General features: G+C 41.8%; 5 protein-coding genes across 9 annotated transcripts; 1 reads left to right on the forward strand and 4 right to left on the reverse strand.

Moving 5' to 3' along the window:
- Positions 1-161: 161 nt before the first annotated feature.
- LOC116202553 (mitochondrial proton/calcium exchanger protein-like) lies at positions 162-6,482 on the reverse strand. Of its 3 annotated transcripts, none has more exons than XM_031534140.1 (15): positions 6,307-6,480; positions 5,030-5,692; positions 4,617-4,929; positions 4,279-4,425; positions 4,106-4,194; positions 3,936-4,028; positions 3,599-3,725; positions 2,974-3,038; positions 2,708-2,882; positions 2,194-2,388; positions 2,032-2,079; positions 1,576-1,722; positions 1,373-1,455; positions 1,132-1,247; positions 162-674 (listed from the first exon to the last, which is right to left on the reverse strand). In XM_031534140.1, the coding sequence occupies exons 2-15, from the start codon at positions 5,617-5,619 to the stop codon at positions 592-594; spliced, it is 2,271 nt and encodes a 756-aa protein (XP_031390000.1). In that variant the 5' UTR covers positions 5,620-5,692; positions 6,307-6,480; the 3' UTR covers positions 162-591. The 3 variants fall into 3 exon arrangements, with proteins under 3 accessions (XP_031390000.1, XP_031390001.1, XP_031389999.1); XM_031534141.1 differs by lacking the exon at positions 162-674 and having other exon boundaries at positions 887-1,247; positions 5,030-5,313; positions 5,407-5,692; positions 6,307-6,482; XM_031534139.1 differs by lacking the exon at positions 162-674 and having other exon boundaries at positions 887-1,247; positions 6,307-6,482.
- An 804-nt stretch (positions 6,483-7,286) lies between these two features.
- On the reverse strand, positions 7,287-12,481 carry LOC116202555 (integrin-linked protein kinase 1-like). Of its 3 annotated transcripts, XM_031534142.1 has the most exons (12): positions 11,432-12,469; positions 10,828-10,902; positions 10,641-10,745; positions 10,169-10,254; positions 9,461-9,581; positions 8,928-9,007; positions 8,766-8,828; positions 8,540-8,661; positions 8,336-8,421; positions 8,114-8,238; positions 7,786-7,917; positions 7,287-7,624 (listed from the first exon to the last, which is right to left on the reverse strand). In XM_031534142.1, exons 1-12 carry the CDS (start codon positions 11,846-11,848, stop codon positions 7,618-7,620), a joined length of 1,419 nt encoding a protein of 472 aa, XP_031390002.1. In that variant the 5' UTR covers positions 11,849-12,469; the 3' UTR covers positions 7,287-7,617. The 3 variants fall into 3 exon arrangements, 2 of the variants coding, with proteins under 2 accessions (XP_031390002.1, XP_031390003.1); XM_031534143.1 differs by lacking the exon at positions 7,287-7,624 and having other exon boundaries at positions 7,781-7,917; positions 11,432-12,480; XR_004156093.1 differs by lacking the exon at positions 7,287-7,624 and having other exon boundaries at positions 7,785-8,238; positions 8,540-8,668; positions 11,432-12,481.
- A 1,265-nt stretch (positions 12,482-13,746) lies between these two features.
- On the reverse strand, positions 13,747-15,697 carry LOC116204454 (60S ribosomal protein L2, mitochondrial). Its single transcript, XM_031536544.1, has 2 exons — positions 15,545-15,697; positions 13,747-14,444 (listed from the first exon to the last, which is right to left on the reverse strand). Exons 1-2 carry the CDS (start codon positions 15,642-15,644, stop codon positions 13,921-13,923), a joined length of 624 nt encoding a protein of 207 aa, XP_031392404.1. The 5' UTR covers positions 15,645-15,697; the 3' UTR covers positions 13,747-13,920.
- A 1-nt stretch (position 15,698) lies between these two features.
- LOC116204452 (acetolactate synthase small subunit 2, chloroplastic-like) lies at positions 15,699-21,166 on the forward strand. The gene is made up of 12 exons (XM_031536542.1): positions 15,699-16,313; positions 16,707-16,920; positions 17,079-17,162; positions 17,259-17,327; positions 17,926-18,009; positions 18,139-18,291; positions 18,611-18,697; positions 19,527-19,631; positions 19,770-19,892; positions 20,136-20,288; positions 20,566-20,631; positions 20,856-21,166. The coding sequence occupies exons 1-12, from the start codon at positions 15,727-15,729 to the stop codon at positions 20,937-20,939; spliced, it is 1,809 nt and encodes a 602-aa protein (XP_031392402.1). The 5' UTR covers positions 15,699-15,726; the 3' UTR covers positions 20,940-21,166.
- On the reverse strand, positions 21,060-23,137 carry LOC116204453 (2-alkenal reductase (NADP(+)-dependent)-like). Its single transcript, XM_031536543.1, has 5 exons — positions 22,449-23,137; positions 22,171-22,348; positions 21,880-22,046; positions 21,695-21,777; positions 21,060-21,574 (listed from the first exon to the last, which is right to left on the reverse strand). The coding sequence occupies exons 1-5, from the start codon at positions 22,692-22,694 to the stop codon at positions 21,196-21,198; spliced, it is 1,053 nt and encodes a 350-aa protein (XP_031392403.1). The 5' UTR covers positions 22,695-23,137; the 3' UTR covers positions 21,060-21,195.
- Positions 23,138-23,215: the final 78 nt, after the last annotated feature.

Here is a 23,215-nt window from a genome sequence, read left to right on the forward strand (position 1 = left end):
TTTTCCCAAATATTATTTAATCTAACCTTCCTCCTCCGCAAAGGTAATAATGCCACCGTCCATTCTCTAGCTACTTATTAAAAAGGCGATCAGCTCAAATCATCCACTAGCAAATCGGAAACTAACACTAGGTTGGGCGGACATGAAAACGACGTTCGATGTGCGCCACCAAACACGAGAAAGTATATTCAAGAAACAATAAAACCGACTGCATGAGAGATGGCGCATGAGCTCGCTCTCCGTCATCAATTTGCTATTACATACAAAACAAATTTTCCCGTATCATCTCATGTCTCGATTTTTCTTTTTCTATACGGAAACAAAAAGCACATCCTCCTCTAGTCTCTAGAACGAAGCACGTTATTTTTTGTACATGATGACTACAGCTTCTCTCTCTCCCAGGGCATCATAGCAAAAGCAACACCAAGGGGAAGACGGGAGGAAGGGGAAGAATTACGTACTATCAGCTACGATTATGAACCGGAATGATGCTATTTTCCTACTAGAAGTAATGCTCAACAATTGAAAATCCTACTCTAGATCCAATGGACGAGATGCAACCGCTTAAGATAAGTTCGAACTGTATTACCATTAACCCCTGCATTCATCGGCTTCATCGGCATCATCAGTCTGACTGCCCAATCTGACAATTTCTTTGACCAAAATCTTCCCATCTGTCACAATATAAAAGACGATCATGTTTTACTTGGGATGATATATAGAAAGCTTCATTCAATCGATTTCTACTTCCAATCCATGATCAAATTTTGCAACTTCCGGATAGCAACCAATGTCGCCGGGCATAATGTGAAAATGCTATTCTAGGCCCAATTCAAAATGTTCCTCTTGACAATGACAAGCTTACTGCTTGTAATTTGATCCAGTCTAAGGAAAATTTTGAACTGGCTTTATCTCAAAGGTTCAATAATAGTATACTGCAAAGATAGCATGCTGAATTTCACGAAGGCTGCAGATAGCATAAAGTGGGCGAATGTACTCCACATCAAGGGTAAGCCACAAGGTATTAGTACATGAAACCAGAAGAACTAAACATGAACATCTTCTGTGCAGTAGCCGCATGGAGTATCAACCTAAGCCATGTTGACAAAAAGACGGATCTGGCTTGGTTACCTCTGTCTTTTGAAAGACTGCTAACCAGTTCTTGAATGCCATCCTTGCCAAGTGTATTCTTCAAATACAAAGCGGCAGCTGCTACCTCTTCGGGGGTCACTTTCCCGTCGTAGTCCCTGCATTCATATGATGACAGCTCTTACATCTATTTAATTGTCACATCATATTGATCATATGAATCTTAAAAATTATTGTAACTTAATAGATGAGGAAGGCACCATCAAGCCCAAGTATAACCAACCTATCCAGTAGCCGCCAACGGTCACCAATCACGGCATCAACATTGTCAATTTCCTTTTCTAGGTTTTGAAGCATAGCATCAACCTGAAGATGATAAAGGATGCAATCATGCAAAACAGTCGATATCCTTCAAAATGTGCAGTCATCTATCTCAGAGGCTTCTAGAAAACAAATGGAAGAGGTGGGAGCTGTTAACAAATTTACCTTATCTATGAGGGCAGAAGAAACAGCATCCTGTTCAGAGACCTCAGCAGGCTTATCACTTTCTCCTCGTGCAGCTATGTATGCCTTGATTGCCTGTCTCTGACTATCTGTGCCTTCTTTGTCCACTATACTGTTGTAAAGTTCTATCTGGAACATTGAAGACATATATAGGCAAGATTTTGTATCAGAATTTCAAAAAATGCACAAAACTTGGAGTAATAAATTTCCCTTATCTACATAATATGCGATTCCTTATGGCAAATGGTATAGGTTCTTATTCCAGGGTCTAGGAAGATTGGGATCCTTCAAGATGCAACAAAAGATCCAATCCATGTTTCGTTATCAGGAATTGACATTATTAAGAAACACATATAGTAAGAAAGCAGGTTCTCATCATCAAGGTTAAAAAAAACAAGAGCCAATTAAATGTGCTACAACTTCATTGCTCACATATACCTCTTTGCTGACAAGCTGCAAGAACTCTTCGCGCTCTCGACTTACTGACTGCAAGAATTAGCCCGAAAATTTCAAGAACTAAGGAAATGAAATTTTGAAAGGATATATCTAAAAAGTAAAATGGGACCTAGATTAAATTATAAGAACTTTTTTTATCCTTACAGATGCTGATGCTAAGACGGCCAGTGCACGGCTCAACTGACAGAGATCCTCACGCTTTTCCATTGTTCTTGCTCTAGCTTGTTCTTGTGCTTCCCTTGCAGTTGAAAAGACCGTCTCTTTCAGGGCAATGTCTTCTTGACTAATTTGAGATTCCTTCAGCCTAGCCCTCTCTTCTTCCTGTTTCTCTTCCTCCTCCTGCAATTTCAGTGTAAAATAAATAAAAAAGATCACAGACAAGCAGCTTCGCTTCAATTTTTCCGGCCAGCTACTCAAGCTAGAAACTGATCAGATACAAGGCCAGTTTTATCATGCAGACCAACTAAACCAAAATTCCTTTAGTATGCTGAATCTGCCTTTTCAATTCATATAACATAATGATTGTAATGAAAAACAAGCTAATGATATCTCTATACAGTGCCACGGGCCCACAAATCAGTTCTAAAACCACCATCACAGCGACAACTAGCAAGAGCTTTTTGACGAAATAGTCACAAGAGGACATAGGAAAGAAAACCTTGATAAGTTCTTCCTGCATCGCCAGGTACTCCAATCTTCTCCTTCTATGAGAGACAGAATCTTCAGATGGCAAAGAGGTGATACCAACAGTGTCCACAACCTCATCAGGAAGTGAAGAGAGCGTGGCTCCAACAACTTCCTCTGGTTTCAGCTTTCCAGACACAGTGAAGGCCCTGCATTTAAAAGATCAGGGCAATAATTAGCATTCTTTTATTAACTCATTCTGCTTGAACGGGCACACAAGATTAACAGTTGCATTATTACCTGGAAAGGATCAAAAGAGAAGATGGTACAGAGTGATTAAGAGACAGATCCAACCAATCACGAAGCTGCAGGAAGAAGATTAGAGTTATCATTAAACAAGAAAATCAAATTGCTATAGATGAGAGAAGATTTTTGTCATCAACCAAAATGAAAATTTTGAATTAAAAATATATGACAAGATAAAAGAGACAGCACTGAAGTTAATAAGAGACAGCAGATTCTCCATTCTGAAAGAGAACAATTCTCGACCAGCAAGGAGCTAAAAGAAGGGACAAGGAAACTACAGGCTATAAGACAGCTATTGAGGTTCGCATTTGCATGGCAATTTTTCTGACAAATATATGTATTTCCCTTTTTATTTTTCCTTTTATTTCCACATGCACTTAAATTGATGCATACTACAGCTGAAGACAAGAAGAATTTTAAGAGATCAACCAGCACAAAATTATAAACTCCATGCAATTAATTACTCTATAACAAGTGATATATTATAGCATCTAGCTTTCCCACCAAAAAAGATGCAACTATAAGCATAATTTCTCTTTGCTCAGATAAAAATAATAAGTCTACATATTCTCCACAAATTGACCTCTTTCACTGGCGAAGGTGAAAATTTCAGGTGTACCTGTTGGCGCATTTCTTCGACCGAAAGTAGTCCAAGCATACCTCGTTCTCTGCAATCTTCGCGAAGTTCATCTTCTGATAGCGATTCCACACCCTCTGCTTGTATTAATCTATCATCTTCTTTAATCCTGATTGAAAACCAGAAAATTAATCACCTAATGGTATAAGCCTCATATAAGTCAGAAGGCTCAATGATTCATCATGAAGTATCCAACATAATTCTAAATTGCTTGCTAAGCCTGATCAAACTAATGCTGAAACCAACACAAAGTGCCCCCAAGAAGTCAAGAAGAACCTGATCAAAGTAATGGTATGCACTTGAGTAGTAGAGATGTCACCTTTGAAGCCTTCTACGCAGCATGTAGCGCAAATATGCATCTGTTCCAAATGGGCTGATTCCCATATATTTACACATACTGACTAGCCTAGATCTGCAGGAGACAAGATATCAACACAGGCAGGGATTGATATATGACCAAAAAAAAGGGAAACATGTGAAAAGAAGAACCTGCTAATGTTATCGAGCGTAAGTTCATCATTGAACAACTTTGCAAAACCCAAAATTTCTTCATTTGACACACGTGCACCTCTTCTGACCTGAGCATGAATAAATTAATGCTGTTATTAATATAATATCCACAGACCACAACCTGCTGAGCTTAGGATATGGTATGTCTTTACCTTGTTCAAAAATTCATCAAGATCTTCTGCTGTCTTCTTGATTTCACCACTTCGCGAGTTTTGAATCTCTCTAGCCATTTCCCTGACAGTATCTTGCAAAAACTTTGCATATTCAATTCTAGCATTTAGCCTCCGTTTCAATGCCTCCTGCAAATTGGAAAATTGAGATGAAATTAACAGAAACAGTAGCGGAAAAAGAACATCCCAAACAAAAGTGGTAGTTTTTCACATTTACATGAAAAAGCAGTACAAAGGCATTGATATGTACAGCGTCACATGGGTAATGAACAAGGATTTAAGAAATTAAAACCTAGCAGAAAAGGAAAAAAGAAACTCACCTGTTCTTTCATCTTGTCTTGAAAAGTTGAAGGCAACATATCGGGGAACAATTTCAGAAATACAGGCAGCAGAAATTCCATGAACGGAACAATTATAAACACCGCAAAGGGCACAAGCCTAAAAATATCAGCTGTCGTTCGAGTAAGCTGCTGTCTTTCTCTTCTGGATAGACTCTTCCCATCTGCAAGTTTCAAAAGCAATCTCGAGCTAATCCTCACATCAGCCCACAACAACTTGGTGCCCATCCAATAGTGTTGCATCGTCGACAAAAATTCTGCTTTCCAATGAGCTAGCTTCTTAGACCAGTCCTCCCTGCACATGATGACGATCAATAGCATAGAAAAAACACGCAGCATCCTCACAAAGAAAAACATTTGAAACAGAATTTAGATATTCACGAGAAAGAGCCTACCTGCTCATGGAGGCCACAGCTCTTAAAGCAGGACCAATTCCCAAAAGTGTGGTCCACACTCTATGAAGAACGGAACTCACCATTCTTTGTGAACTTGGTAGCTGTTTGGCCTTTGCCTTTGCTCTCGCAGAACTCAAACCAGCAACAGCTTGATCACAATCTTCTGGAGATGCTTCTTTTCTCTTTTTGGCAATTGCTTCTTCGTTTTCTTCATCATCGCTACCCAGTTCCTGCTGCTTAGCTGCAGCTGTGGAAGCATTGCGAATTGGATGCAACATCCACCTCTTCCATGGAGAAGACATGTTAACATTAATTCCAGTCTCAGACAGGGGGATTCCCCAACTTTGCAAAAAATGCCCATATCTGGGAAAGCTGACCAATATGTCTTTTGCTGCTAAGGTAGCAACCACATTAGTACTGCAACTAGGATCTGCTGATAGAGTCTCCACATTGGAGCTGCAATGCTCGGAATCCAAATCTCTGCAGGCCTGTCCTCGTAAAAGGCTTTGAACAGATTGAATTGAGCGAGGAGAAGTATTTAGATGATTAGAAATGAGACTCCTCCTCCTTAAAATTGCCCTGGAAGCCATTGTGATAAAGAGCACTGAAACACTATGAAGTGATTGACATTCAGAATTCCCCAAAGGACTGCCCGAGATTAATCTGCAACGATTCAAAAAATACTAGTCAACCGAAATGGTGGCCGAAGAGAAAAGAAGCACTGGACAGGCTTCATCGTCACCACAGCTCGGAGCTCTGAAAACCAAAAAAAGAAAAAAGAAAAAAGAGCACCGCAATATGTACGTGGATTCATAAATCTATACGTACTCTATCCTAATTTCTGTATATACCATTTTATCAAGTTTGAAATTGCTAATAGAATGAAAATAAACTGCCCCGAAAAGATTGAAAGAGAAAGAACCGGTCCCTATCACATCATGAGCTAAGACGATAACTTGCGAGCTGAACATTCACAGATTGAGAATCATGAGCTAAAACTTATCAAATCAACCGCCGAAGAGAGGAACGGAGCTCTCTCGCTGTCATCATGCCACACGAAATCGACTCAGAGCTCGAAACTTGTCAAACAAAATACGAATTCCAGAAAGCTCAATCGAAATCCAAATTCGTGATGGTCAAATGAAGCCGAAGCCTTCGACGAAATGACGAATAAAACTGAAACCAGCCGACTGACGGAATCAAGCCAATCAAACACACGAGGAGAACAATCCGAGCAGCTCATCGGTAATGGCAGTGCGTGCTTCGAGCAAACTTACGCAATCAGCAGGATGGATTATGACTGACAGTCACCGAAGCAACCGCGAGCTCGAAGGAAGCAAGAGAGAAGACGAGACAGAGTGTTCGGGTCTGAACGGAGCCGGGAAATGCGGGATGGAGGTTTAAGGGAGGGACTAGACGAGCAGTGCTACAGTGCGGCTCAGGTGCACGGAACTGACAGTGGATCCCCCAATCCCCATTTTTTATATTTTATTAATGAACTCGTAAAATAGAAATTAAATAAAGGAAAAAGGAAAAAGAGTGTGCACAGCTTGGGCCCTGTTGCACAGGATCCGGCCTCCTAGGACGGACCGGAGACAGCCCAATATGTGGAACGTGCTCAATGTATGATGGGCCCTGTCTGATCTTCCCGATTGTTCTTAGATCGACTTGAAGGGAACTTCGGATTATTGGATCGACTGAAAGTGATTACCAATTCACGAAATGATAGCAATCACGGCCATAGACAGTGCTCGAGTTTAGCCTGGTATAGCTAAGCTCGGGTGCGCATTGCGGTCGAGCTCTCCTCGAGTATTTATTGCTTTATTTATTTATTTATTTATTTTCTCCTTGCTTCTTGGACAAGTTGCAGATCTCCGTGAAAATAGCGTGAATGTGAACAATTTCAGGGCTGCCATTTCTTGCTGAAGAGGAAAAGACTAAATTGGCATTTACATTTTCTTTTCTATCTACTCAAAATTACGATGTCATTTTCGTTCTCTTGATATCTCTCGAGACTATTTTCGATCCTCCGATATGCCAAAACAGTATCATGCCAATCCTTACATCTGGATACACAGCAACTCAGTTCAATCTATACGTTAAACAATGAAATTAGGAGGGGGAAGGACAGCACAGGCATTACTTTTCGAACAAGTTACCCCGAGTATTCGAATCAAATGGTAGTTGGAGTCTTGAAGAGCGGTCTTTCGCTGATATCCGAGCAATTGGAGGGTGGACAAAGAGAGGACCCACCGCCTAGAGGCGAAACACGACTTCATTTTTATTTTTTGGTTTAATGTTATAAATTACAAAAAGATACCGAAATAAAAGTCTCCGTACGCGCAAACATCTACACCAGACACTACACACATTAAACTAACCCGAACAAGAGCCGTTCCAGCCCATTAATCTACACTCGAATGAGCATTAACAGTTCGGAGTTTGGAGCCATTTACTGTTATTCACTTCTGAAGTATAAACGGAGCAGCAGTGCCTGTAAATGGAGTCGCTGAACGGTTCTGTTTTCCACCGATTTCTACCAGCATATCCAAGTTTCTGTTCCTATAGCTGCATCAAGCGCCTCCGACTTATTTCCTACAGGTAAATTTGGAAAAACACAATTTTAAGATTTTTTTGCTCGGTAAATAAATCGTACGAACCTGAAATGTCATATGTAGGTATAGTTCTATTGTTTCATAAGAAGCGCTATGCCTCTTCACCGCGAGAAAAACGAATAATGGTTGAGTTGGACCTACCAGGGAAGCTTGAACGTGTCTTTCCACCAAGCCTGCTTTGAACAGCTTGTAAGGATCCTGTTCAGCCTCACGATAATCTCAGAAAAAGTAGGCCTTACAACCGGTTGTGGGTCCCAACATTCCTCGATCAACCTACACAGTACCCCAATTTCCGAGACATGTTCGTGCATGTAAATGATCAATATCGGAATGAAAAGTGACACGAAAGAACTGCGTAATGAAGATCAAACACCCTTGATATCAAGAAGGCCGTGAAATATGCTTGATAGTGATGAATTATGGACTGATGCAACAGCTTAATTGCTGTACATGATAACGAGTTTCGTACTCTCTTAAATCTGGAGGGTAATGTTTCGGTTTGATCTTAAAAGGAGGTCGTAACCCATCTAAGCACATGATTCTTGCTGCCTCTTGTGGTGGCTTGGGATGGAATGGCTGCACTCCTTCCATCATCTGCAGAATTCCATAAGGATAAATCCCTTGCATGTCAGAAATGGAAGAATTTTCAAACCCCGAAGAATGAGACGTGGTTTTAAGAAACAACCGTTACCCCGTAAAGTATGAGACCGAAAGAGAACGCATCAACACTTCTCTCAAATATTTCATCCTTATAGACCTCGGGTGCTGTGTATGGACCTATATTTTCGAAAATTTGACATCATTAATTTAGATCACTAGAGCTGCATCAAATATTTTAGTTGATTTCCTAGAATCTAAGATGGCATTGACAGAATATGGTTAAGCGATAACTAACTGAGTAATTCAGCTCGAGCCTCTGGACATCCCAGTTTTGCTTTGTCTGGCGAGAGTCTTGACAATCTCGCTAATCCAAATCCAGCTACCTTAAGGATACCACCACTATCCACCAAAATATTTCTGGCACCTTACCAAAATTTCAGATATTAAAGCAACGCACATCTAGTAAGATCAACCTCAATCATAAAAAGCAGAGGTGCAACTCTTGCATTTAGTCATCTTACTTTGGCTTTAAGTCACAATGGATGATTGGATTGGGTTTGGTTTCGTGAAGATAATTCATGCCCCTGTTCAAATGAAACCAACTTAGATATTGTATTTAGTTGAGCCAAGCTCTGAGAAAGCTTATACCAGAGCAGAAAATCGATGAAAGAGGTCGTATTTACCTTGCAATATCAAGAGCAAATCTGAGAACTTTAGCTGGGGCAAGACGCCCTTTAACTCGAAGATAGCTTTCAAGATCACCCTGAAATGCCATAAACATGGAATGTAAAACTGAAGTGACATGAAGATATGTACCAAAAAGGAAAAATTCTATCAGCTGAACATATCTTTATTTCAGGTAAGCAGCCACCTGAATCTTTTTCACTAATCAATGGTAGGGCCTAATTAAATGCAATGCATCAGTGTTGTCTCTGTCACATTATCTGTTCTTTTCCAATTGTCTAGCTCCATTACATTAACTATTGTGGCCTGTCCTTTGCACAATTTGCAGCCTATCCGACTGCATGGACCTTTTTTTTCCCCTCTTATTGAATTTCGTTTGCATCTTTCTATAATTATATACTGATTCCTCTCTTTATTATCACAATAACCTCTCCACAAAACAACAGAACAAATGGACAATGAGAAAGGATTAAAAACCAGGTCCAAAGGGCATGACCAGTAAACGAATAAAAAAGAGGTAAATGAAGCTTACTTTTGAAGGATACTCTAAAACAATCATCATAGGGATGTTCTGGGTAACTGCTCCGACAAACTGGACTACATTAGGATGCCGCGCCTTTTCCAGCAACTCTAGCTCGTGCTTGAAGGCATTTCTGTGATAACATATCATCAGTATGCCACAATCGATAGGGTTTTATCTGATAAATAAAGTGAATTTTATGACAGGGAGGCTCTTCAGCCTTGAAAATAAAAAGAGGACAAAAAAGGAAAAGAAATACATGTCGACATTGTCACGAGCTAAGGCGCTTACAAAAGAGGTGCTTGAAAACTGTCTCGGATTATTAAACTGGAATACATGCATTATATTGACAATACACCATGGAGGCACCCAAAAACCATTTGACACTATACTTCAAGGAGGAGGAAAAAACAAACACATATATGTATGTATATATATATATATTTCTAAATTTGGATAAGTCACATGTACATAATTTAGTGAGAAGATGTAAACATCTCCTTGTACCAAAACTTGGGGAAGACAAAATAATGTGAAAAGAGAAGAAGCAGAAGCCAAGTTATCTGGAGATACACAAAGGATATTCGTGTCTTTACACTCTATTATATAACTCCATTTGAAAAATAAAATGGAATTTCAACAAAGAAGTTTGCGATATAAACAAAAAAAACGGCACGGAGTTATTTCTCATAAATGCTCGGAAAATGAAAGAAGACCTACATGGTATCAGGTTGTGAACAACTTTCCTTATCGAGTATCTTAACAGAAACCTTTGTGCCATTCCATTTAGCCACTTGATAGGTTCCCTGTCAGGAATACAAAGGATGAAGATTCTGAGAAACAGAGATGGGAGGAAAGATGTTTCTCAAAAGAAAATTATAGTATAATCATATGATTCAATCAGTTGAGTCAAAGCTTAACGAAGAAAAATTGCATCCAGAGCTGAATATAATCTGGTTTGGAACGAATCGAATATAAAGAAAGCTGACGAAGAATTAAGCTAGGCCAAAAGACCGATAGCTGTGAGAGAGAAAGTTGTTAAAAAGATAGTCACACGTGATTCAACAATGGTTTGCAACAATATGCCTCCTCAGGAATGCTTACGTTTAAGCAGAGAACAATTAATAAGGAATCAATGAGAGTGCTTAAAAAAAATATTACTGATGCTGATAGATAAGGAGAGGTGACATGCCTTTGAAATACCGTCTGCCCTCCGAACCTGAAGCTCCAAAGGATTTAGCTCATAATCTGGAACTTCTCGAGGATTTGTGACAGCCATCGGCGTCTTCCTCATTTTCTACACGAATGGGAAAGAAATTAGACCAGTTTTGGTAATGGACCAAAAGTAAATGCAGGGGAAGGAGAAAATTGCACCATACAGGTAATATTGCTCCTCGTGATTTCAGAATATTGTACACCTCTTCATGCCCATAGAACTTTGCATCAGCCACTGCCTGCATGAATAAACAATTCCTCATCATAAGACAACGTTATACTCATATTCATTGGAAACCACGGGCAACAAGCGAACTAGAACTTGCACTTTTTTCTGCCTAGTTTCTCATGTATCTTCATAACTGAATAACAATCGACATAACATTGTCGAAATCCAAGTATAGCAGCTCTATGGCCTTACACTGCTTTAGCTAACCGTAATGGATTCTTTGGTTCTCCGTTCCACGGCACAATGGCAAAAAAATAAACGTCGAACTTAATGATGCTCCATCGGAAGTTGCACCCGAGAAATACCATTCCCAATATGCTTAATTGATGCTAGTATAGAAGATGGAGCTCTACCCATGTCCTAAAAGTCCTCTCGTCTTCGCATTAAACCACAAAGACGGACAAAGCGTAATACTAGGGACATTTCGACTAAGCAAATTTTGAGCTCGACCAGATTATACTAAGTACGAAATAAACCTACAACTGGGCAACAAAGTAGCCAATATGGACGTAACACAGTAAGAGGAAAAACAGGATTACCGTACTCCCCCAACGGTCACGAGCATCGATATTGGCCTTCCTACTCAACAGCAACTCCACAACCTCCACATGCCCCTCACATGCCGCGATATGCAAAGCTGTCCTCCCGTCCAAATCGATGCTGTTCACGTCGACCCCTTCATTCAGCAAGTCCTCAACTCCCTTCACATCACCTCTACACGCCAGAAACAGCAGCTGCATCGTCGAGTCCAAGTTCTCAGGGACCGAGAACCTATCGTTCTGCGGACTCCTCCTTATGGGATCGAGGGAGGACTGCCTCCCGAAACTGAACCTCAAATTGTGGCGCCGAGGATCGAGGGAGGACTGTCTCGTGAATTGCCGGCTGAGGCTCCGCTTTATCGAGCCGGTCGAGAATTGGCGCGATATCCCTCGTCTCAACTGTGCAACCAAGTCCATTTCGAGGGGTCTAGTTCAGAGGTCGAAAGGCGCAACCTGGATGAGCTTAAATTCAGCAATGGAGGAGCTAAAGTTGAATCAATCTCGGGAACTTCTGCTTAGCTTCAAAGGGGGCAAAACGCAGAGATTCGGTGATCATGAACTGATTACAAGCATGCGGCTCGACCTGGAAGACAACCGGAGAGCAATCAATTGTTGAGGGCAAGGATTACAGAAGCCGGGTGGGGCTCGACGGGGATCGAGAGCTTGGAGGGAGCTCCCGACGTCGAGCAGGAGGGTGGCATTACGAGGGAGAGGATGGGAATCAAGGTCAAGTCAACATTGTGGATTGAGATCCAAGCAAAGTAATCATTAGATAAAACGATGAGGAAGAGAAAGAAGAAGAAGACGACGAGGGAATCCGGGGATCCAAACGTCACGCATTGAAGGAGACCGACCGACCGACAGCCACAGAGAGAGAGAGAGAGAAGAAGAAGAAGAAGAAGAACAAGAACGTGAAGATTGCTTGATTGTCTAGCGATAAAGCCGCGGCAAAGTGAAGCTATTTATATACGTTGCTGGGGAGCGTCGTAAATTGTAGAGAGAGAGGAGGAGAGAGAAGCAGTGGCCGGTGAGCTCAATGATGGGAGTTGCAGAGAAGGAGGAAGAAGACGACGACGGAGAAGCAACGCGGCAGAGCTTCGCTGTCAGAAGAAGAGAAGTGAGAGACTTTGTCGGATTGGGGGCTGCATTTTGTGATCTTCTGCTGCTGCTCCCACTGCGAGAAGTAGTAGTAGCATTATTGGAGTGCTGACACAAAAAGTAACTCTTCATGCTCGGGTCAGTTCGGTTTTTTTTTGGTCTTGTTTATCGCCCGTTGGATGAGCCTCCTTTGTTTAGCATAAGCCTGCTTTTCCCGATCCGACGATGGGGGATCGACCGAATCGTCTCGGCCATGAAGGTAACATGTATGCGCGTGTAATTTTATCTACTAGGAATCGATGTCGGCGGAGTGTGGTGAGGTGGAGTATGATAAGGATGTGAACGCGAAGAGGTCAAACAGCCCATATTAGAAGGCAAGACAGGTAGGCTTTCGTGTTAAATGGGTGGGGTGGGGTGGGGTGGGGTCTCGTCTTCGATTACTACGTTTTCATCTCTCTTATTTATTCGAGTCAGAGACAATGTATGGTCTCAAATTCTTGGCACAGTCTCTGATCCAGTGAGCAAGTGGATAATTTTCAGTTGCAATCCTATGTAGATCTGGAGTTAGACTGGATCAACCAGGGTAATCGGGATGATAATCACCGGATCGGATAAATCGAGACCCATCAACAGTTAAATTTGAATGAACAGGAAGATGATGATGATGCTTAAAGCACAAGCTTACGGATCACATGCAGTGATGCATCCCTTTCAACGATAGTATGCCAAACTATCAGGATAAGGGGGCTGCATGGGCTCCATGACTCGATAGTTATCAGACTGTGATCGAGAGTCGTACGATATCGATGACAAACACGGAGTTATTCGAAATTACAATGACCCACCACCCAACCCGACCGAGTCAAAGGAATAAAAGATCAAGCCAATGCTGAGAGTGACAGATAAGACCCTCGTGAATATCATTGTGGTTGTTTTGTTACTTGCCGGACATCGGGCACTGTTGCTTTGTCGGCATCAAGCAGCCTTCACTAGCTAGTTTCCAAGATATGCGTAAAACACACACCAAGAAGAGCAGCAGTAATATCTCACTGCTCATGCATCGGGATCGAACTCCGGACTGTTCATGTTCCGAGGTTCAATCTCAGATTCCGACGACATGGTAGGAGCACCCTGTTAAGGTCAAAAAGCATATTCCGGGTGATTCTAACAAGACGTATCCTAAAACCAATCGTAACCATATTGTCTGATCAGATGGATGCATTTCAAAAGACAAGTGATGATCTCTTGGTACTTGACTATTCAAACCCCGAGAATAATGAGCCGAGATTATTACAGACATCTAAAAATTTGTGTTAGCAGACAACATTGGCCTAATCCGAGGGGCAAAAACAAACTCCAAATATGAGATAAAAGTGCAGGAAAGAAAAGTTCTATCTTCTACGCTTAAGAGGTCCAGTCTTGTAACCGGACTTGCTAGGCTTTCCCCAGGGGGTGCGAGAACAATGCCCATAGCTACCGCTACTTTTGCTCCTTCCCTCACCTCCTCCGTGAGGATGATCGTGAGGATTCATAGCAACACCCCTAACAACCGGCCGTCGACCAAGCCACCGGCTCTGTCCTGCCTTTCTAAGCTTCCGGGCCCCATGGCTCGGGTTCGAGACCTGACCGACTGTTGCGCGGCACCTGGTATCAATCTGTTTCTCATGCCCAGAGGGCAGCCTCACTAGGACATATCTAGAGGTGGGTTCCTTCAGGATCTTAGCGGAAGTACCAGCAGCTCGAACTAGCTTCCCACCTTGACTGGGCTTAAGCTCGATATTGTGGATCATCGTCCCGATCCGCATTGCAGCAAGAGGCATGCAGCTCCCAATTTGGGAATTTATGTCGAGGTGAAGCATCTGTCCCATCATGGTGTCTCGCAAGGAATGAGCATCAGCATACCCATCAGCTGCAGCTGTATTTTCAAAGGCACCAGACTTAAGGATTGACTTGTTGATGCTAAGAACAGGCTCGAAACATGAAATTAAGTGCTCCATTGCCAAATGCAAACATGTATAATCATAACTCAGCGGGTGCTCAACAGAGGTTAACAAAGTAAGTGCTTCACACCAGTTTTAAGCGTCAAAAGGTCAAATAACATGAGGGAAAGATATCGAGGGAGGCGAGAGTGGTGAACGACTCAAGAAATATAACACTTGGCTCGTCGGGTCGGTTTGCACCAGTTAAATGAACTAGATCAACTTTCATATAACCAATGTTGCAGATATCACCAAAACCTATCTGTTCTATTAAAGCTTATCGAGCAGACCTAGACTCGGCAAAATTAAGTAGCAGACATTAGCACATTTAATGAGTTGAGAAGATCAAAATGGTATTTATTCAAAAAGAATCAAAACAAAGGGCACCACCATATTGCAAGAGTTACTAAAACACCGAGGCTACAAATACACGAAACAGCCAAATGGCTCACGGTAACATCGCGCGGTACCTTGAGAGACACTCAGGCAGTGAAGTTCAACCAAAAAGTTCGGTCAAAATTTCCTCTTCCTTGAATAGATCTATCCGATGTATTCTTGGAGGCTCATATAGCTCATCACATTCTCAAAGAAGAAAAGACAATTTTTTGAAGCCAAATCGACTGCCCGTAGCGCTGCCTGGTATCTCGAGGAGACACTTGGGCAGTGGAATTTGAGCCAAGGGATCATTCCAAGCTTCCTTTCCGTATACTCGGAGACTCTACTTAGTCTACTTATCACATTTCCACTCGAACACTCAATCGATAACATAAAGAACTAAAAGAAAAAATGAACCACCAAATCAAGTTCCAGTCTCTCCCGGCATTCCACTGAGAGCTAAGCAGAGCAGATCAATATTCAAGGGCTAAACTTTTATAGGAAGCACAGATAATCTACTGTCGAAGGACAGCTATTAGCTTTTCCATGAAGATCGATAAGAAAGCGTTGTCCTCAAGGGCTTTGATAATCTCGGATGGATGGAAATCAAACGAAAAGGAGCCGAGATAGCCACTGAAAGCTGCACAGAAGAAGGGATTACCCGCGGAAAGACTACGAAAGGCCTGATGATTACTGCAGGCTCCATTGACGAGCTTGCTCACCAAGCTCGTTGAAGCTCTGCCACATCTCCACAGCGCCATTTCCCCACTGGATCAACGTTCGTACTCTGTAGAAGAAGACGACGACAACGAAGATTGGATAATTAGGGTTCTAGCACTAGCAATGGATCCTCCGGAACGGTGCCGTTCAGAGCAAGGAGGTGCGTCTCGTCCCGTGGGCTGGACAGGAAGGAACGGGAGATCTTACTCAGCTAAACGCAGCGTTTCGCAGGTGAAACACTGTATTTTCGGGCCGGGTCCCGCATTATACTATTCAGGCCCGATCCATAAAAACAGGAGGGGCAAAATGAGACAGAGAGAATACTTGGGGGAGCAACTTGAAAATAACCCAAAAACCGACAAAAGGCTGCGAAGAGGACGGCCGCTGCTGTCACTGGTTAACTGTATTGAGCTCCGTTTCCCCATTTCCCTCCCTCTGCGCTCTGCCTCTGCTCAGCTCGTTCCTTCCTTCGTTCCCTCTCCAATGGCGGCTTTGCCTCTGCACTCGATCTGCGTTGCAAAGACTTGCCAAGAGTCCACTCTTGGTGTCTCTTCTCCGTTCTCATCGAAGGTATCGCCTCTCATTTCCGTCAGGAGGAGCCGGCCTGAGCTCAAGAGACTCACGGCCTCCGCTGGAAGTCTGGACAATCCGATCGCCGCCGACAACTCCTTTTCCGTCAACCGCTCCGCTTCCTCCGCTTCCCGATCAAAGTACGTGAGCTCTGTCTGAATGCTCGGGTCATTCACTTGCTTGTTGCGAGATTACGCGGCGGATTTGGTTGAAACTGCTCGTCAATCTCTCGGATGTTTAATTATATGGCGTCATGAGAAAAATTCATGTTTTTTCATGTGTGAGCTGTCGAATTTTTCTGGCAGTATTTGTCGTGGTGGGTACATGCAAAAGAGACTATTATATGTCGGAAACGCTACGTAGCAGTTCGACAGAATCTGGTGCTGCTTCATATGAGTTTCCCGCAATTGATGTTTTTAAGTCAACTTGCATGAACTGATGAAGTTTTGGTTGCAATAGATGTTTTATGCGATATGCATTCTTTGGTGGCTTATGATCATAATCTGTTTAGTCATCTCGTATTGAAAAAACAGGGTGAAGCGGCACACGATATCGGTGTTTGTTGGGGATGAAAGTGGTATGATAAATCGGATCGCCGGGGTGTTCGCTAGACGGGGATATAACATTGAGTCCCTTGCTGTTGGTCTGAACAAGGATAAGGCGCTTTTCACCATAGTTGTTTCTGGAACTCAGAAAGTGTTGCAGCAGGTCACGGAGCAGCTGCAAAAGCTGGTGAATGTGCTGAAGGTACGTCATTTGGTTCTATCAGAAACCTCATTTTGATCAAAATTCGTTCTTTTGCCATTGCTGTGCCGAACTTGCTTCCTCATTCTCTATATAATGTATCTGCAATTTTGTTGTTAACATATAATGTATCTGCCTGATACATTTTATGCTCTGTATAGGTTGAAGATCTATCCAGTGAGCCACAGGTAGAACGTGAGTTGATGCTTGTGAAAGTAAATGCTGAACCTAAACACAGAGCTGAGGTATTTAATAAATTTTAGTGGAACTTAATTGAGAGTTCCCATGAAAGTTTGTGGAACTTAATATAGTTTATTCTCATTTTTGTTAATGATATTCAGATTATGTGGCTGGTGGGCATATTCAGAGCGAAAATCGTGGATATTTCAGAACACTCCTTGACCATCGAGGTGATCACTGCAAAGAATTGGTGTCCTACTTGCAGTATGTTTATTCTAGTTTTGTCACCTCATTGTTTCATCTCTGGAATAGATTAAATTGAAAAAAAGAATGCCTTGGAAGTCTGGACCATCAATTATTGACCCAAGGGGCTCCTAGTCCAAGCAATGCACAAAAGAGTGAAGGATTTAATCTGTGGGGAAATTACTTTTACCAGCGACTGCCTTTTTTTAGAGAATTTTCCTGTCCACTTCTAGCTGCTGAAAAAGTAGAATCAGCTTGAAGGTGAAATTATGTTTCTTTCTATTCATTGAGCTGATTCTTTTATGCAGGGAATAATGATATAGGCGTGTTCCTCGTCTGCAGTAATATAATGAGAATTACCATTCATTTGATTGTTCTTTTGCCAACCATTGAACTTTGGCATTTCCTCGATTGCCTGAGCTTATGTAATTCATGTGTTTAGTCTGGGTCTTCTATGACATCTTGCATTTTGAGATCCACTAGCACATTTAGGTCAATGATGATATATAGCATTAATGCGTGCTATAATCCACTCTTGGGACTTTCTTGATGCTTGATGAGTCTGGTTTTTGCTCACTTCCCTAGGTAACTGGGGATCCAGGAAAGATGGTTGCTGTCCAGAGAAATTTAAGCAAATTCGGCATCAGGGAAATTGCCCGCACTGGGAAGGTTGTGAACTTATTTACTTTATTTTGTACTTCTTGATTTTAGTGATTAGTTTTTTCTGCAGAGACATTGATATTTATATATATATATTTTTGTTTGTAACCTTTTACTGTCTGGTTATACTTGTTTTAGATTGCCTTGAGACGGGAGAAAATGGGTGCATCTGCCCCGTTCTGGCGATTTTCAGCAGCTTCATATCCGGATCTAGAAGGACCTACACCGATCAATGCTATGGTGTCTGGTGCTAGGGATAGAATTGTTGACAGTGGAAGTGATTTTGTTGGGGTATGCATTTCCTTTTTGTTTGAAAAAGACTGCCTAGGATATCTGGTTTTTTTATGTTGTCCAACCAAAGCTGTGCTGCACAAGGTTTTAGCTTTTTGAAACTGTAATATTGAATCTCGCATTAGTGGTAAGGTCTATTGAATTTTCTAATATTTTGGTAGATGCCAGTTTTGGAAAGTAAGGGTAAAATTCAATCTCTCTCTCTCTCTCTCTCTGTCTCTGTCTCTGTCTCTCTTCTATATTCAACAGTCGTACCGACTGGAATCCTATGTGACACTTCTCTGCCGTGATGTATTCTCTATTTTATTTGTTCATGAAGGGAGATGTTTATCCTGTGGAACCATATGCAAGCTCTTCCGTCAATCAAGTCCTTGATGCACATTGGGGTGTTCTCAATGACGAAGATGTAAGTCACCCTGTCTGATTTGTGCTTGAGGTGCCATATAGTGTGTATGGCCTCTGTTTTTAACGTTGCGAATTGTGTTTGAGGTGTTTCTTTAAAGTTCATAAGAGGGTATTGGTGTGGAAGAGCTTGCATGGGAGAAAAGCAGTAGAGTTTCAACTTTAGCTCAGTAGGAGATGAATTGTGAATTCTAGCATTTAAACTGACCTATGAGTAGAGGAAGGATTATAATTGCAAATAAACACAACAGCATATGATGTTTTACAAGCAGCTAGGGCTTGGATGGGTAGGACATGAATAGGCACAATGTGCTAACTTGTAAATTGTGATCTCTTTATCAATTAGATTTTTATTAATAATTAATATCTTAATTAGATAGTAATTTTTTTTTAATTTCTTTTTTTGAATTCAAATAATATATATATATATATATATATATTACAGTTCTTTTAGTGAGCTAATTCTATTGATATTGTCAAAAACTATGCAAACTGATCTCTCAAGAATCTTACTTCAGTTATTTCTATCTTTGGGTAAGGCAGAAGAGTGGTTTAGATAAAAATGCAAACATTGTTATTGTCTTAACTTTATTTGTTGAATAGAATTGTCAAATGTTTTGGGACGTGCTAGGTGAAGCAGACTTCTTGTATTGAAGTTCCGTTTACCTTAAGTCTCAAATAGTGCTATGAGATCATATAGATATTCTAGGTGAAGATATATTGTTCATCTTCAAAGAAATTATTTTGGTACAAATTGGGCAGATTTGTCTTAAAAACTGCTAGCGACATGCAAATATTTATGAGAATAATATGTTGGTTCATCCAATTTTCAGACAAGCGGACTGAGATCCCATACACTCTCGATGCTTGTGAATGATATGCCGGGAGTTCTGAACATCGTGACTGGTGTGTTTGCTAGAAGGGGGTATAATATCCAGGTACTATATTTTCTAGTCAGCAATCCTTTTTTTTTTTTTCGGATAAGTACTAGCGAACAGTCTCTGATTCCAATTTTTACCCTTTCTCCATCATATTACTGCTATTAGGTGCACTAACTCCATTGAATTCTTTGTCAGAGTTTGGCTGTTGGGCACGCAGAAACTGAAGGGAGCTCTCGCATTACAACTGTAGTGCCCGGCACAGATGAATCAATTGCCAAGTTAGTTCAGCAACTTTATAAACTGGTGGATCTTCACGAGGTGAGCATGGTCGAGTTTTTTCCACCAATATAGCCCTTGCACCCTTTGCCACATAAATAACCTTTATCCACATTTCTATCATGTCCTTGGAGATTCTGATTGTTCTTAGCTATATCGTCGTACTAGTTTGCCAAATTTTCCTTTGTTATTTGCCTTTGTGATGAAAGATTATTGGTTCCTTATATGACTCTACTCATAAGCTTGCCTCCACCCTCTTAGCTGACTGAGATTCCATGATTCTAGGTTTGTGATATTACAAACATACCATTTGCAGAGCGTGAGTTGATGTTGATAAAGATCGCAGTGAATGCTTCTGCTAGACGAGATGTGCTTGACATTGCTAGCATCTTCAGAGCCAAGGCCATTGATGTGTCTGACCACACAATAACCCTTGAGGTCATTCTCTTCCTAATCCCTGTTAATTCCATCTCTTTGGAGATTGTTCATCACAAGGATTGAATGGGAAGAAATACGTGTAACAAGACACTATTTTTAGGCCTATGCAAGACTGCGTCTCTACAAATGATTATTCAAACACTGAATTTTCTTTGCACGACTGCATCTCTATCACAATGATTCAACTATCAGTGAATGGATTCAGTTCGTCTTCTTCCTTAACCTGTCATTTCGTATGCTCGAGGAAGCTGATAAAAGTTGTTAATTCTTCTAACAGCTAACAGGAGACTTGAATAAGATGGTTGCACTGCAGAGATTGTTGGAACCCTATGGCATTTGTGAGGTTGGTCTTTTTTCTCTACTGTATGCTCCTATTATGTGCACAGGGTATAACATCATGCAGGATTGCTAGAATCTCGATCTTCTTTAGCAAACATATGAAACATATTTTATATGAACGGACCACCCTCTGTCATCGTTGTTAGGATGTTCTGTTAAGATCCAACTACTTGTTGCAGCAGCAGCAGATATGCAACTTATTAACTACGTGAATTTTTATTCCTTCAGGTGGCACGAACTGGGAGGGTAGCATTGGTACGTGAATCAGGGGTGGATTCTAAGCACCTCCGTGGGTACTCTTTCCCAGTCTGATTCATCTGAAGATCTTCCTGCAAGATCATGAGAGTTTTGATTGGCAGATGAAATTATTGCCTCGCTGTGGCATGATTTCTTAATTTTGTAGGATCCGAAAATCGGAATTGGAGATTTTTCTTTCATTGTGTATAGTCTTGCACTCGGTACTGCAACTTATTTCATTTTCTTCTGCTGTATGAAACTCTATCACCTCTAAGTCAATCACGAGGGTTTGTTCTGGAAATCCATTGCTTGAAATGAAAAATGCCGTTTCCTATTCATGAGCCACTGCCACCACCTGTTTCCCAATATTGCGTCCCGAGAAGAGCCTGACCAGAGCTCCTGGGCCACTCTCCAGCCCATTGGTGATGTCTTCGAGGTAATGAATATTTCCTTCTCTTATCTGAGGTAGGACCAGCTCGAGAAACTTCGGGTAGAGATGGAAGTGATCGGTAGTTAGGAAGCCCTCTATTCGGATCCGTTTTTGGATGATCTTCATCAAGTTGTGGACACCTTCGGGCTGGTCGAGATTGTACTGTGAGATCATCCCGCAAGCAGCTATCCTCCCCCGGATCTTCATGTTAAGCAGCACGGCATCAAGCATCCTTCCCCCGACGTTATCCAAGTATATATCAATACCTTCCGGGAAGCATCTAGCATACAGTGACGAGACAAGAAACCAGTGGATTTAAATACCTAACTCTAAGCGCAGAAGAGAGTAAATGGGCATGTAAGATTTTGCCCTGCGGGTATAAAAAGTAAAAGAGACGAACCTCTTGATGGCTGCATCGAGGTCGGGTTCATCTTTATAGATGAAAGCTTCATCGAACCCGAACTTACTCTTCAGCAGATTGACCTGTTTCAATATAAGCGGTAATGACATGTGAAAAGTTGCTCATGAAAGCATATCTCAAGAGCGTCCATGAAGATCATGCGGAAATCGAGCAGGGTTTTTAACCTTCTCTTTGGTGCCTGCGGTCCCAACGACGTAGCAACCAAGCAACTTGGCAAACTGACCCACCAGCTGACCGACTGCTCCAGAAGCAGCTGAAATGAAGACTGTCTCTCCTTTCTTAGGGGAGCATATCTCAAAGAATCCGACATAAGCTGTCAGTCCCGGCATACCTGTGAAAAATACATATGACTCCACGTCAATGAAGATATTGCCTAGGCTCTAGAACGAGTTTGATCTAATCTAAGACGAAGAATGAAGCAATCTTGTTCGAAGCTGAACGAAGAGCTATCATACCGAGTATACCGGCATAGTAGGAAAGAGGAATATCATCATGTTCAATTTTGAACAGGGTTCCTGGTGCAATTATCAGACTGTACTCCTCCCATGTTGTCAATCCCCAGACGAGATCTCCTTTCTTGAAGTTCGGGCTTCCCGAATCCAAAACTCTCGCCACTCCATATCCCGATATTGGCTGCAACAGATTTCTGCACATTACGTTCCCCAAAAAAACTAGGCAAATATACAACAACACACTTCTCTCAAAGAACAGGGCTGCACGCAGACGAGCTCACCAAACCGGGTTTGAAGAAGAGAGCGGAATTGCCGACTTTCATGTTCCTCATTCGAACGCCCATCGAGGGATTGCAGGACAGGAAGAGATTCTTCAGCAGGACAACGTTTCCCGAGCCTTCAGGGACCTTTAATTTCGCAGTTCCTGTCATCAGGAGCATGTGTGATTCCTTCAGGGAGCCTGACTCGACAAGGTCCCGCAGAATCACCTGCTTGTTGCTCACCACTTCATGTAATTCACTTTCCATGACTTATTTGCTCTTCCTGCTTCCGCAAGATGAATCACTTTTATATAGGCAAAATGATTCTAAGGCTGGGAAGAAATTCATGTATATATAGTTGAAAACATCCGGGAGGTTCAATTCCTGGGAGAAGATAAATCATAAATTGCAGTAAACATTGATTTTGCCGAGAATCAGAGTTGTCATATTCCACATTGTCTGGCAGCATTTGGCAATGTCCATTGATTCCTAAGAGGACGGCCTTGACTTGGGTTCTTTCTGCCTCTGTCACAAAACATGATCAGTGATTCAATATATACGTTCTCTTTTGCTAGAAGATATCCCTGTTGGTGGTTAAACCACTGGAAACAGTCAAGCCTGCCCAGCTAAGCTTGAATTTCGCGGTCCAGCCTGACGGGACAGGTCTAGAGTTTCAGATTAGCTGTTATGAATTGAATTGGACCGCCCACTTCCTCTGCACTGATCTGTATCCCGCGCTGTATAGGCTGGTCATATTTCACAGTGGCAGGGAACGAGTAACCATAAAT

This window comes from Punica granatum, chromosome 4 (genome assembly GCF_007655135.1).
Source record: "Punica granatum isolate Tunisia-2019 chromosome 4, ASM765513v2, whole genome shotgun sequence".
Classification (NCBI taxonomy): domain Eukaryota; kingdom Viridiplantae; phylum Streptophyta; class Magnoliopsida; order Myrtales; family Lythraceae; genus Punica; species Punica granatum.